The sequence below is a fragment of the Prunus persica genome, chromosome G4 (genome assembly GCF_000346465.2).
Source record: "Prunus persica cultivar Lovell chromosome G4, Prunus_persica_NCBIv2, whole genome shotgun sequence".
Classification (NCBI taxonomy): Eukaryota; Viridiplantae; Streptophyta; class Magnoliopsida; order Rosales; family Rosaceae; genus Prunus; species Prunus persica.
The window spans coordinates 5062890-5075814 of record NC_034012.1 but is presented as its reverse complement, the minus strand read 5'-3'; the positions used below and the strand labels follow the sequence as shown (position 1 = coordinate 5075814).

At 37.0% G+C, this 12925-nt stretch overlaps 2 protein-coding genes across 2 annotated transcripts; one reads left to right on the top strand and one right to left on the bottom strand.

Annotated features, from left to right (window-relative positions):
- Window positions 2271-4087, top strand: LOC18778349 (berberine bridge enzyme-like 8). The gene has a single exon (XM_007211481.2). The coding sequence runs from the start codon at window positions 2324-2326 to the stop codon at window positions 3929-3931; it is 1608 nt and encodes a 535-aa protein (XP_007211543.1). The 5' UTR covers window positions 2271-2323; the 3' UTR covers window positions 3932-4087.
- LOC18781325 (berberine bridge enzyme-like 17) lies at window positions 10741-12652 on the bottom strand. The gene has a single exon (XM_020562676.1). It carries the CDS (start codon window positions 12509-12511, stop codon window positions 10910-10912), a length of 1602 nt encoding a protein of 533 aa, XP_020418265.1. The 5' UTR covers window positions 12512-12652; the 3' UTR covers window positions 10741-10909.

Below are 12925 nucleotides of genomic sequence, written 5' to 3'. Positions count from 1 at the left end.
CACGTATCATATCAAATCGGATAGAGGATTTCATGTTAATCAAGTATATGGTGCACGTAAGGGGGATTTGGAAACTAGTGCACATAACACCATCAAATCGGACAAAGCATTTTATGATCAAGTTACTGTTCCAGGTAAGGAGTGTAAATGAGCCGAGTCAAGTTTACTACTAAGGTACTCAAGCTCGGGTCGAATTATAATCTTCGAGTTCAAGTTTAGTTCAAGTTTAAACAAAGCTCGTATCTACGAGCTTTGTTTAAGTTTGGACTCGAACTTAACTCAAATTAGTTTATTTATGAATCGAGGTTGAACTTATAATTGACTCGGCTTATTTTTTGTATGGATGGAACTTAAACGAGCCAAAATCTTCGAGCTCAATGTGAGTCAATCCCAAACTTTACCAAGCCAATTTACAGACCAAAGTAGCCTTATTTAATGATGTTTGCATGCTCTCATATATACGTACCTTGAGATCATATTTTTTCTTTCTTTTTGGTGTGTACATATTTTGTCAACTTCTAGAAATTAGGCAAGCACACCATTTGAAATTCTTTTTGCACGCAACAATATTGGGATGTCCCAGCGGATCATTCCTTCATTGTAAAGAGATAAGAACATCAAAATTATACTAGTTTGCAGGCTGTCTATATTGCTTTCGACAACAACTAATGGAAAAATAAACGAATACATGAAGGACGTAATCATATATGGCATTGTTTGACTGATTAGAAGGAAACTTTTTATTTGATGATTAATTAATAGTCATTTGGTAAGATTCTTAAGATCCTTAAGATATTGTTCTTTACTTAAAACCATTTTGTACCTCAAACTCCAATCAATATTATAAATGATGTACAATTACTAACCATACAATGTGGGTAACCTATATATATATATGTGGTCAACAAAGTGGCTCACACGTACAAATCGTGTATATATATATATATATATATATATATAAAAGGAAGTTTAAATTTTTTTTATCTATATATATAAAGCAAAAGGCAGAGAATGGTGAAACATTCAAAATACCAGAAAATGCCCTTGGTTAATGCAAACATTAAGAATTAAAATTATTAATTAAATGAGGATAATATGGTAAATTCACAATTTTTCATATTAAAAAAATTAAAATTAAAAGAAAATTCAGATAATGGATCCTATTTTTATGGAACATAACTATCCATTATCTTTTTTAATTCTAAAATAAATTTAAATTTGTTTAAAAAAAGCCTCTCGCAGGCGCAGAAGCGCGTGTAGAGAGGCTAGTTTTAATAACAAGCAATGTAGAATTTTATTAGAACAATTGAAAAAAGTATAAAGGGAACCATCCCAATTAGCAGACATGGGTAAATTTCTTCAGTGACCTAAGCTAGCCTAAGGACTGAAACGATCTGGAAATAATCAATCTAAAAACTTACTTGTCTAAACCCCTAATCTACCATCTTCATTAATATCGTCACGTGCATTCCTTTTTTATTTTATGGTTTTGTTAAAAATGAAACTATTCCATCGTCAATTGTAGAATTTGTATATCACTTTGTGTACCATATCTCTAATAGAGGTGACGCTCATTAATACAATAAGACTAATAGAGGTGGATAGTACACAGAATGGTATATAAATGTGATATAACTAGTATTTTTTATCCAAATTAATGGAAAGGCACATGTAACCAGAGTTACCGTAGCCAGATAGAAAGATAAGAAACGAATCAAGCATCTTCCAACTATACGTTTCTTTTGGCTGAAGAAAAAGTGTGTTGAGGTATAAAAATTAGGAGTTTACTGGTAGCTAGCTAGTTTGGTACCAGAGCCAATATTATATAACCAGCCAATTAATTTTGCAGTCTAGCGGCTAAAAAAACTTTCTTATAACGGTGATAGCACTGTTTTTTTATCCTCGGTCAATAACACAATAATATGTGAAAAAATTAGTCAACATATCATTACGTTATTGGTCGAGGATAGCTAAAAAAACTATCCCCTTGTATAAGAGTTTTTCTCCTGGTGGCTATTTTATACAAATGGTCCAAGTACTATCATACACGTGTGCCGACTGCATGCTGTATGCAATTATTTCTGCAGTCTAGCTAAAATGGTATAAATAAACAATACAAAAGGCAGGCTAATTATATAACTATATATAAATCTGTTCTTGCTTTGAATTTTCTCGAGGTCAAAATGGGAGGAGGTTACTTGCAAAATCTTCTTTAATCTATTATATGGAATTTGTCTTGGTCAAACTCTCTATCTCTATAAATCCCCACCCATAGAGATCATAAAACACAAACCAATAATCGCAAACCAAAATATTGCTACAAATGGCAATCCCAAGGCTTTCAAATCTCTTGCTGCTTTCAACTCTTTTTGTAGTATCCATTTCTTGGCAAGCTTCAGCTTATTCAGCTCCTGAGAAGTTTGTTCAATGTCTTCTAAACCATTCCCAGCCCTCTCACCCCATCGGTCCAGCAATTTACACTCCCAACAATGCTTCATACTCCTCCGTTTTGGAATCTTACATCCGAAACCTCCGATTCAACACATCTTCAACCCGAAAACCGTTCCTCATCGTCACTGCTTTGCATGAATCTCATGTGCAACTATCTGTCATTTGTGCTCAAGTCCATAACTTGCAGATGAAAATTAGAAGCGGAGGCCACGATTACGAGGGTGTATCGTACGTGGCTGAAGTTCCATTCTTCATCCTCGACATGTTCAATCTTCGATCCATCAAAGTAGACATAAAATCTGAGACTGCATGGGTGCAGGCTGGGGCTACTCTTGGTGAAGTTTACTACAGAATCGCTGAGAGAAGCAAAATTCATGGCTTTCCCGCTGGTGTTTGCCCTACAGTTGGCGTTGGAGGCCACTTCAGTGGCGGTGGATATGGTAATATGATGAGAAAGTACGGCTTGTCAGTTGACAACGTAGTTGATGCACAAATTGTGGATGTGCATGGAAGACTTCTCGATCGAAAAGCCATGGGAGAAGATCTTTTTTGGGCCATCACAGGAGGTGGCGGAGCTAGCTTTGGAGTTGTGATTGCGTACAAGATCAATCTTGTACGTGTTCCTGAAATAGTTACTGTTTTCAGGGTTCCGAGAACCTTGGAACAAAATGCAACAGAGATCGTGTACCGTTGGCAATATGTTGCTGATAAGCTTGATGATGACTTGTTCATCAGGCTAACCATGGATATAGTAAATGGTAGTGGTGGAGAAAACAATAAGACTCTGAGGGCTTCATTTATTGGCATGTTTCTTGGAGACTCTGAGAGGCTTCTCTCTGTGATGAACAAGAGCTTCCCTGAATTGGGACTTAAGCAATCTGATTGCATGGAAATGAGCTGGGTTGAATCTACCCTTTTCTGGACAAGCTTCCCAAATGGGACAGCTCCTGAAGCTTTGCTTTCTAGAATACCTCAAGTACTTACCCACTTGAAGAGGAAATCAGACTACGTCAAGAAACCAATTCCGAAAGCTGGCTTGAAGTGGATTTTTCAGAAAATGATAGAACTTGAGGCTCCAATGTTGACCTTTAACCCCTATGGTGGAAGAATGGGTGAGATTTCGGCATCTGCAACTCCGTTTCCTCATAGAGCTGGGAATCTTTGGAAGGTTCAGTACGCAACAAACTGGGACACAGAAGGGAGTGAGGCATCTGAATACTATATTGATTTGACAAGGAAGCTCCACATGTACATGACTCCTTTTGTTTCCAAGAATCCAAGGGAAGCCTTTTTCAACTATAAAGATCTTGACATTGGGATCAACCATAATGCCAATAGCAAGGCAAGCTATTTGGAAGGAAGAGTTTATGGTATCAAGTACTTCAAGGATAATTTCGATCGGTTGGTGCATGTTAAGACCAAGGTCGATCCAAAGAATTTCTTTAGGAATGAACAAAGTATCCCAACTCTTCCACACTAGGGAGGAATTATAGCTATAGCTAGCTAGCATTGTGACCAAGGAGTTGATTGATAGCTTGGGATTAAGTGTGTACATCTTTGATTATATTTACCAAAGGAACTTATGTGTCTTTACTTAATAAAGAAATAAAAAGGAAGAAAATTAATTCCAAAACTATGTTACATGGTTCAAAGATATTGCGTAGAAGATTGCAACTTGTAACAAGAGTTTGATTATAACTCTTTCCTAAATTGGTTTATAGGATTTGACTTTTTTTTAAAACTAACTTTACAAAATTTGCATTATATGTTGCAACTAAACACATTCGGGAATTAGAACCACGGGCGGAACTACACTATGGCTTAGGTTAGGCTCTAGCCTAGTTCAAAGTTTGGGAAAAAAGAAATTAATTAGTACTAATTTTCAAGCATTACACCACATTTTACAAAAATTAGCCCAGCCCATCTAAGCAAAATTTTATTTAAATCTTTAACGGTATAAGAAATAATAGCCGATCTCTATAAAAGTTTTTGGTTATGTCATTGATTAGAACAACCAATTAGTTTGTGTGAAGACCCGTATTTTTTAAAATTTATATATTAATAATTTGAAGAATAAATAGTTTGCTGCATGTTTAGTTTTATATTTAAATTAATTATATATATAGTTGTTTTACCATTTTAATAATTATATGTATTTTATTATATTAAATATGTATATAAGAAGCATAGGTGGATAACATAAGCTGGAGGTGGCACCATTCCTTGGTCGCTTAAGGGATGTGTAAACACATAAGGTTGTTGCCTTGTTATCCAAGTGGCCAGCTATCTTTACTTCATCAAAATATTATCTTAATACCAAATGTTAGCACTTATCCTCAACCGCCAAACATATCAACCAATAATCGAATGATCGACTTTATTCTAGTATAAATAGGGAGCTTACATTTACAAGTTTTTTACTACTACATCTAGAGATAACATGCATGCAACGTGATAGTTGTTAGAGATGACTAAAGAGAGATGCAGGGAAATATGATATTGGATGAGATAGAGAATTTTGCTTGTGTTTCATTAAATTGGATTTATGCTTTGGAATTGAGGTAGGGGTTTCTTGAAGGGTTTTTATGGGGATTGATTTAATTAAATTTCATGAGCACTATATTATACGTGATATTATAATTTGATGGATGTTCTTGATATTGGGTTTTTATGTGTTGTTAATTATTTAATTAATGTTGGCATGATTATATGTATATTGGTGATATTAAAATGATTACATTGTTTTTATGAGATATGTGAAAAAAAAAACTATATCATGTCATGGAAATTAGTTGGAGTTCTTGGGTTTAGAAAATAATGGTGGAAAAGAGGGTAATGAAAATGATCTTTTGTGTAGTTGAGTCTAACTATTGACAAGTATCAGATCTCAGTGATCCTATAGTGCACATGGTTTTTATTGGACGATGCGGGATTGGCTACAGGGAGTTAGACAAGATGACTAACAAAAGGGGAATTATGTGATGATTGAAATGAGTGTTAGTTCATATAAATGGGCATTCGGGACCAAGCGGTATAAGCATGGTATGAGACATGCAGGTTGACAGGACCCGTTTTGAATTCTTCGAAATTCGTGACGAATCCAGTGTTTTTTCGACATCTACCCGACGCTGGGCCCAGTTACTAAATTTGCTTTCTTTCCCGCACAACTAAGACAAGGGACTTCTACCGAATTTTCGACAGAGTCTCCCCTGAAAAATGGGCATTTACCAAATTAGTTACACCTGTAAACATCACAGTTTAAGAAACCAACTCCTAGCACACACAATGCAATGTCGCACTGTTTACAAAATAGGCCTCTAGCCTTCAAATAATCCAAAGCTGAACCACTAGCAATGCTCTTAAGTCAAATAATACACTAATAATGCAATTAATGAACCCAATTTTTTTTTACGAATACCCATTGTAATCAACATAAAATAGCTTCCCAAATTTCACCGTATGAAGTTTACCATCCAAACACAATCACAAGTAGCTTAAAGACTCGGGCCTAAATTGTACATCAATCCAAAACGAGTTTCATACCTGTCTTAACCACAAACAAACTTCAACAACACCCACTTAATCAAACAGGAAATAAATAATCATTTAATCACGCCTTGGTTTCAATCGAGCTTCAGGACTACTGACAAAGTCAAAACCAAAACTCATCAAAAACAAAAAAAGTAAGACTAGTTCCAAATGACCAAATTAAAGTTCCAGAAATAAACTTTAATTCGCAGCTGCACTTGGGCAAGACCCCATGCTACCTACATACCCTTAGGAGGATCAAGTCACACGTAGTTCTTCAATCAATAATCATAATTCAGATAGAATTCTATTATTTAAAGTAATACCAACGGTTAGATTTAGATTCATTACAACATGACATTCGATAAGGCAACCCATGCACACTTTATGAGTTCCTTTCCTTATATCAGTTCTTTCCCCGCGACCATACCTTATCCAAGGCGCATGTTGCAGAACAACACTTCCCAGTTCATGACTTAAACATTCATATCTGTGCAGGGTACTCACGAAGCACAAATTCAAGAATCTCAACTCGGAATCCACACACACACACACACACACACACACACACATACATATATATATATATATACACACACACACACACCTCACACCATCATTGTGTACCAGGGGAAAACAATCCAATTGGGGGATTGTTTAACTATACCATATGAAGGACTCCTCAACAACGATGTGGCCAGGGATGAGCCGTCCATCTGGGAGACTAAGCTCACCAGCACGTACAGTAGAATCCTCAATACTTGTACGCTTGTGACAAGTCCTACGCGCGTAGACTAACCAGCTATCCATTTTCAGGTATTCCAGTATCCATATCCACTGTTACCAAATATCAGTATCCAAATGGAGGTACATATGATAATGCACATCATGTACCGAGGAAAACAATCCAACATGGGGATCGTTTGGCTGAACTACATGGAGGAATTCTCAACAACCATATGGCCAGGGATGAGCCGTCCAACCGGGAGACTAAGCTCACCAGCACGTACAACAGAATCCTCAATACTCGTACACCTGTGATAAGTCTTACGCGTTCAGAGTACCCCGTTAAGGGTCTACGGTAACACCTAGTCAAGGGTGCCTGGGTTCCGATATATCCAAACCATATCCACAATTCCAAGTATCCATCAATTCTAGAATCCGTAATCAAGGAAGCCCACACGCCGGAAAATCCAACGCCATGTGTGGGTATAGTGACCAGGGAAGGTACATATGATGGTGAAATTCGTAACCCTTATATAAATATTATACAAATAATATTCCCTTCCTTAATTCAATTTTCCCAAATATTTATGCATAGTATAGAAAATAAAACTCTCAAGTATATATTCTATAAAGACCCAAAATAATTCAAATAGAAATCAAAACTTGTTTACACTTAATTTCTATAAAATACTAAATTCCACAATTAAAATAATAGACTTTCGTAAATAACCCGATATCACCCAATCCATATACTTTAATAATAATCATAATAAAATTAAATAATGATAAATAATAACTCTTAGAGATCCCATATCCTCATTAACCAAATTAAATCAGTTTTCAATCAAAGCTCACTATGCAAGAAATTCAATATTAGAAGAACAAAGTATACTTAAAAACAAATCAATCAAGTATCCCAAAATGATATATTCCATGATTGCAAATATTGCATAACTTCAAATAACAACATAACATCCGATAACCCTACAATTTAAAACAATAAAATAATCTCATAATCCCAACATAAACAAAATAACTCAAATAACAATCCAGACTCGTTAATAAGGTCGTTCTAGTACTCCTCTAAGGGTGAAACCACCTCGAAAGACTCACGGTCAACTAAGAGGTCAACCTGCCCAAAATTGGTCAACCTGGCCAGCGGGGCCCACGACTTCTGATTTCCGATATGAAAGTTCGTATGGGTTCAACAAGGTTAATATACATGTCATACAAGTTTGGTCCGAATCGAACGATCAGATCGCTCGCGATCACACGATTGGACAGTTACCGTTTAACTAATCTTTGAATCATTGAATCGAAGCATCCGGGACTCGAATTCACAATCCGCGAATTCCTACACGATCCTAGCGATGCCTAGATCAACATAAAATGGAGTCGATCCAAAGGTCCGAACATATCAAACCCAAAATAACGCCCAATATGCCTAATCCGATCGACAGTCAAACGATAACCAAATTTAAATCCGAGTGTAGCGCTATGCTCGGAATAACATGAAGATCATTTTAGGATCCAAAGGCCCGCCACACGCGTTGGAAGCGAGTGGGTACACAGAGTAATTCCGGTGATCCGAAAATCTCCAAACCACTCGTCAAGACCTATACCTACATGATCAGGACAATGAGTGGAGCAACTTTTGTTCTTGGACCATGGCCAAAAAGTGATTGGAACTTGCTGGAATCATGAGCCGAAAATTGACCAAACTTTAAGCAATAATTTGAGTTTCAAAACGCACAAATTGATCCTAACCAACCCAACCATCAGTTAGAACACATTGAAAGAATGAAAAGCATACCTAGATCGAAGAAATTGGTGATCGAAATTGCCGGAACGAACGACAGAAACTTTACGTAGAAACCGACCATATTTCTGCTTTTTCCGGCTATCCAAGCGGTGCATGGCGGTGATTGAGGGGTTGGGCTAGAAGGTGACGGGGTGCTGGTTCTTTTGGTACCGACCTTGTGGCCGAGGTTGCTTGTGGGGGCGGCGGTGGTCCAAAACCCACCAGCTGCAATACTCGAAGGGGGTGTTTGTTCCTGCGAGAGAGAGAGAAGGAAAAAATCTGGGTTTTAAAAAATTGCGAAGTATTTACAATTATGCCACTGGGCTTTCGTAGCTTATAACTTCTTCGTTACAACGTTGATTTGAGCCCACTACGTGTCTATGAACTCGTATCGACGCGATCTATGTCATGGTGTCATTCATTTCTTCAAAATCCTTCCTGATTAAAAAGTGACCAAAATAACCCCATTCTCGAGGACAAAATTATAATTTCATACTTTATTTAATTAATTCAATTAAACGAATACTTAAATTTGGGTCGGGATGTTACACAAGTCTGCTTGTCCAATTATATGAATTAACGGGAGTAGAATTGAAGCTCATTCATGCATTATTATTATTTTTTTATATGTTATGTGATTGCATGTCACTTAATTTAGTTATATCAATATACTGTGGTAAGGTCTCATGTCCCTACTGAGCGGTGGTTGTTCACCCCTGACCCTGTTTAATTTTTCAGATAAATCAATGGGTAAGACAAAGACTAAACCAGTTGAGGCTAAATTTTATGAGAGTGATAGAGCTTTATTTATTTATTGTAAAGTAGTAAGATTTTGGAGCTATTTTTATAAGAGAAGTTTATTTTAAACTATGTTTCGGCTTCTTATTTAAGACCTCACTATACCATACTACTTACGTACTATGAGAACCAATTTTGAAACATCGTGGATGTTCATATAACACTACCCATTGGACTTAATTATTTGAGCCCATCACGACCTAAGTTCTCTTGATGTGCCTGATACGGTTCACCAATAATCCTGCTTAGGCCATGCGGTTGTCCCATTTAAATGGGTCAGACTTGCATCGCGTTCGGCCAGTCCGACCTCTTTGAGACCTTTAATTGTTGCAAAGATATTGCTTAAAAGATTGCAAGATTTTATAGTTTGATTACAGCTTTGTCCAACCTTTGAAAGGAGGATATATATATATATATATATATAGTCTCATTCTATTGAAAGATTTTTCATATAATTTTATTTAAGGGACACCTTTTAGGGACCTTATGTATTTTTTTTCAATATGATCCAAACCGTCTACTTTCAAGTTTTCATTCATATATTATCCTTGCAAAATATCAGGCAAATTGAAAATCATTAAGGGATCTAGTTAGGACCAACAAAATAGACGAACACAGTGCTTTAAGAAAAGACTATAATAACAACCATTTAATTGAGTGGTCAAATGGTTTTGGATTCAAGTGATTTTTTGCAGAGATGATATTTGAGGGAATATCTAAAAATTAGACAGTTCGGATCATTGAAGTACAATGTGTGGTAGGCCCTAGAAGGGTATCCCGCAAATAAGTTTATTTGAGGAATCCCTCAACTAAAACTATTATGTATATGTATATATAGGGAGATTCTCCAATAAGTATTGAAGTTAAGTATTTGTTACATATTTCTAATCTCGGTCGTTATATTACAGTTATTAGATGTGTTAGTAAATTTAATATACAACATACATGTAATCCAACAGTCGAAATTAAAAATATATAATTAATTCTTCACATAAAATACTTATTTGAGAACCTTCTTGTATGTATATACCTTTTGACTCACAAATGATATCCATAATTGTTAAATCATTACTGGCCGTGGGCCTCAAGCAATTACGATGTGTAGATATGAGAGGTGGTGTGTACAACTGCTACACTACACCACGTAAATTTTCCATGTCCCAAAGAGCATTATTGCAAAGTTGTAAGGGGCCTCTTTCAACAAGCCTATGCATATCAAACGTGAATGACAAAGGAATTAGGTTAAGCAATATTCTACACGATTAGGTTATTAGGTGAAGCAATTCAAAATTTGAGTAATAGCTAACTGCTTACATACAAACCGCATGACATATATTGCTTTCCCAATATCGGGCATAGCCGTCATAGTAGAGGTTGTGTGGATAAGGTGACGTTGTTGGCTGATTGCTAAGAACATTATTGTCACCTTTTATGAATGAACGTCCCAAAAAAAAGTCTTCCATACATATATATGATGGCTGATGGATAATATTCAAACAAGTTCGAGTTGGCTTATTCTTTATTTTCCAATACATCAAATCAATATTACAAGCATCAATAGCCAGACTCATACATGTTCATATTGTTAAACCTTCCAATCTCTCTCTAAATAGGTGGGATACTTTGTTCATGCTTGAAAAAGTTGTGAGGATCAACCATGGTTTTCACACGCACCAATCTTTCGAAGTTACCTTTAAAATACTTGCTTCCGTAAACTCTAGCAGTTAGAAGGTTACTTTGGTTGTACACATTGGCGCCAATGTCGAGATCCCTATAGTTTTGGAAGGCCTCTCTCGGGTTCCTGGAGACAAACGGAGTCATCTTTTCATGCAACTTTCTTGTTAAGTGAATGTACCTGTTGGTGGCCTCAATCCCTTCGTCTTGAAACCACGACGTATAGTATTGAATCGAATATAGGTTTCCAGCTCTGTGAGGGGATGGAGTTGCTGACGCAGAAATCTCACTCATTCTTCCACCATGAGGGTTCCATTCCATCCATATATTCCCTATCTCAAGCATCGCCTTAAACATGTATTCTATAACTTTTTTTGGAATTGGTTTCTTCACATAGTCAGACTTAGCTTTGAAGAAGGGTATTGGTTTGTTTTTCAGGTTGAGATAAATAGATCTTGGGGTTCCAAGTGGGAGTTCAGCCCAGAATACAACGGATTCAAACCAACTCACTTCATGACAATCTTCTCGTCGTAAACGCAATTCGGGGAAGCTCTCGTTCATCAAAGGCAGAAGCTCGCGAGTTTGTCCCAAAAATTGACCGATGAATGATACTTCCGCAATCTTCTTGCCCTCAGTATTATTCTCGATTTCTGGCCTTGCTCTCAGGAAGAGGTCTTTAGGGAGCACGGGTGCTACAAATTGCCACTTATAAAGGACATCTGTAACGCCTTGCTCTAAAGTCCTTGTAACGTTGAACACGGTCACTTTTTCTGGAACTCGAACAAGCTTGAGTTTCCATGAAAGAATGACTCCAAAGCTAGCTCCTCCACCTCCATTAATGGCCCAGAAAATGTCTTCTCCCATAGACTTTCTATCAAGGATTCTACCATTTGCATCAACTAGTTTAGCATCGACAATATTGTCGATGCTAAGGCCATATTTTCTCATCAAATTCCCATACCCTCCCCCACTGAAGTGGCCACCAGCACCAACAGTTGGTCCAACCCCAGCAGGAAACCCATGAACCTTGGATTTCTGAGCAATTTTATGATAAATTTTGCCAAGAGTAGCTCCAGACTCAACCCAAGCACTCTCATCCTTGACACTAACATTAACGGATTGGAGATGAAACATGTCAAGAACGACAAAGGGGACATGCGATACGTACGATAGACCCTCATAGTCATGGCCACCACTTCGGATTCTAATTTGCAGTCCATGTTGTTTTGCACAAACAATAGTTGCCTGCACATGAGATTCGTGCTTGGCTGCTACAATGGCCAGAGGTTTTGGAGTTGTAGGGCTTGAAAATCTGCGGTTTTTAAGGCGTGCCATCAAAATGGATTGAAAAGAGGTGTTTTGAGGGGTGTAAACGGCTTCAAAGATTGGGTGGCCAGAATGAAACTGTTTTGGAAGGCATTGGAGAAAGCCATTAATGGGAACTGGCTCTGACGTTGCCCATGATACTGAGAGTGATGAAAGGATTGAGAGGATGAGCAGCACTAGTGGAGAGTTTGGAAACTTCATTGTCATAATTTTTGGGGGGTTTTGGCTTTCTTGATTCAATTCTTGGCAGTGTGACAAATTGAACAAAACCTTGAAGTATTTATAATGAAGCCAAAGCACCTAACTTTGAATATCTACTTATTTTTTCGCGTGGTATTTATTCGTCAATGACTTGTATCAGAAGAGAATCCCAAAGGAAAGAGATAGAGAAATTAAAGAAGATGAGAATTTTTGTCTAGTGCGCAGACGTAATTGATCAACTGATTTCAGATAAGCTTAACCTCAGACTTAAGAGTTCAATTAACAGAAGCAATACATGCCTGACACGTGTGTGTATTCGTTGAATAATAGTAGTGGTGGATGGAAGATGCAGCCATTTCTGGCCACAGAGATTTCATCTTCTCCTGACACAGAATATGATTGAGCCATATGTATCAACGT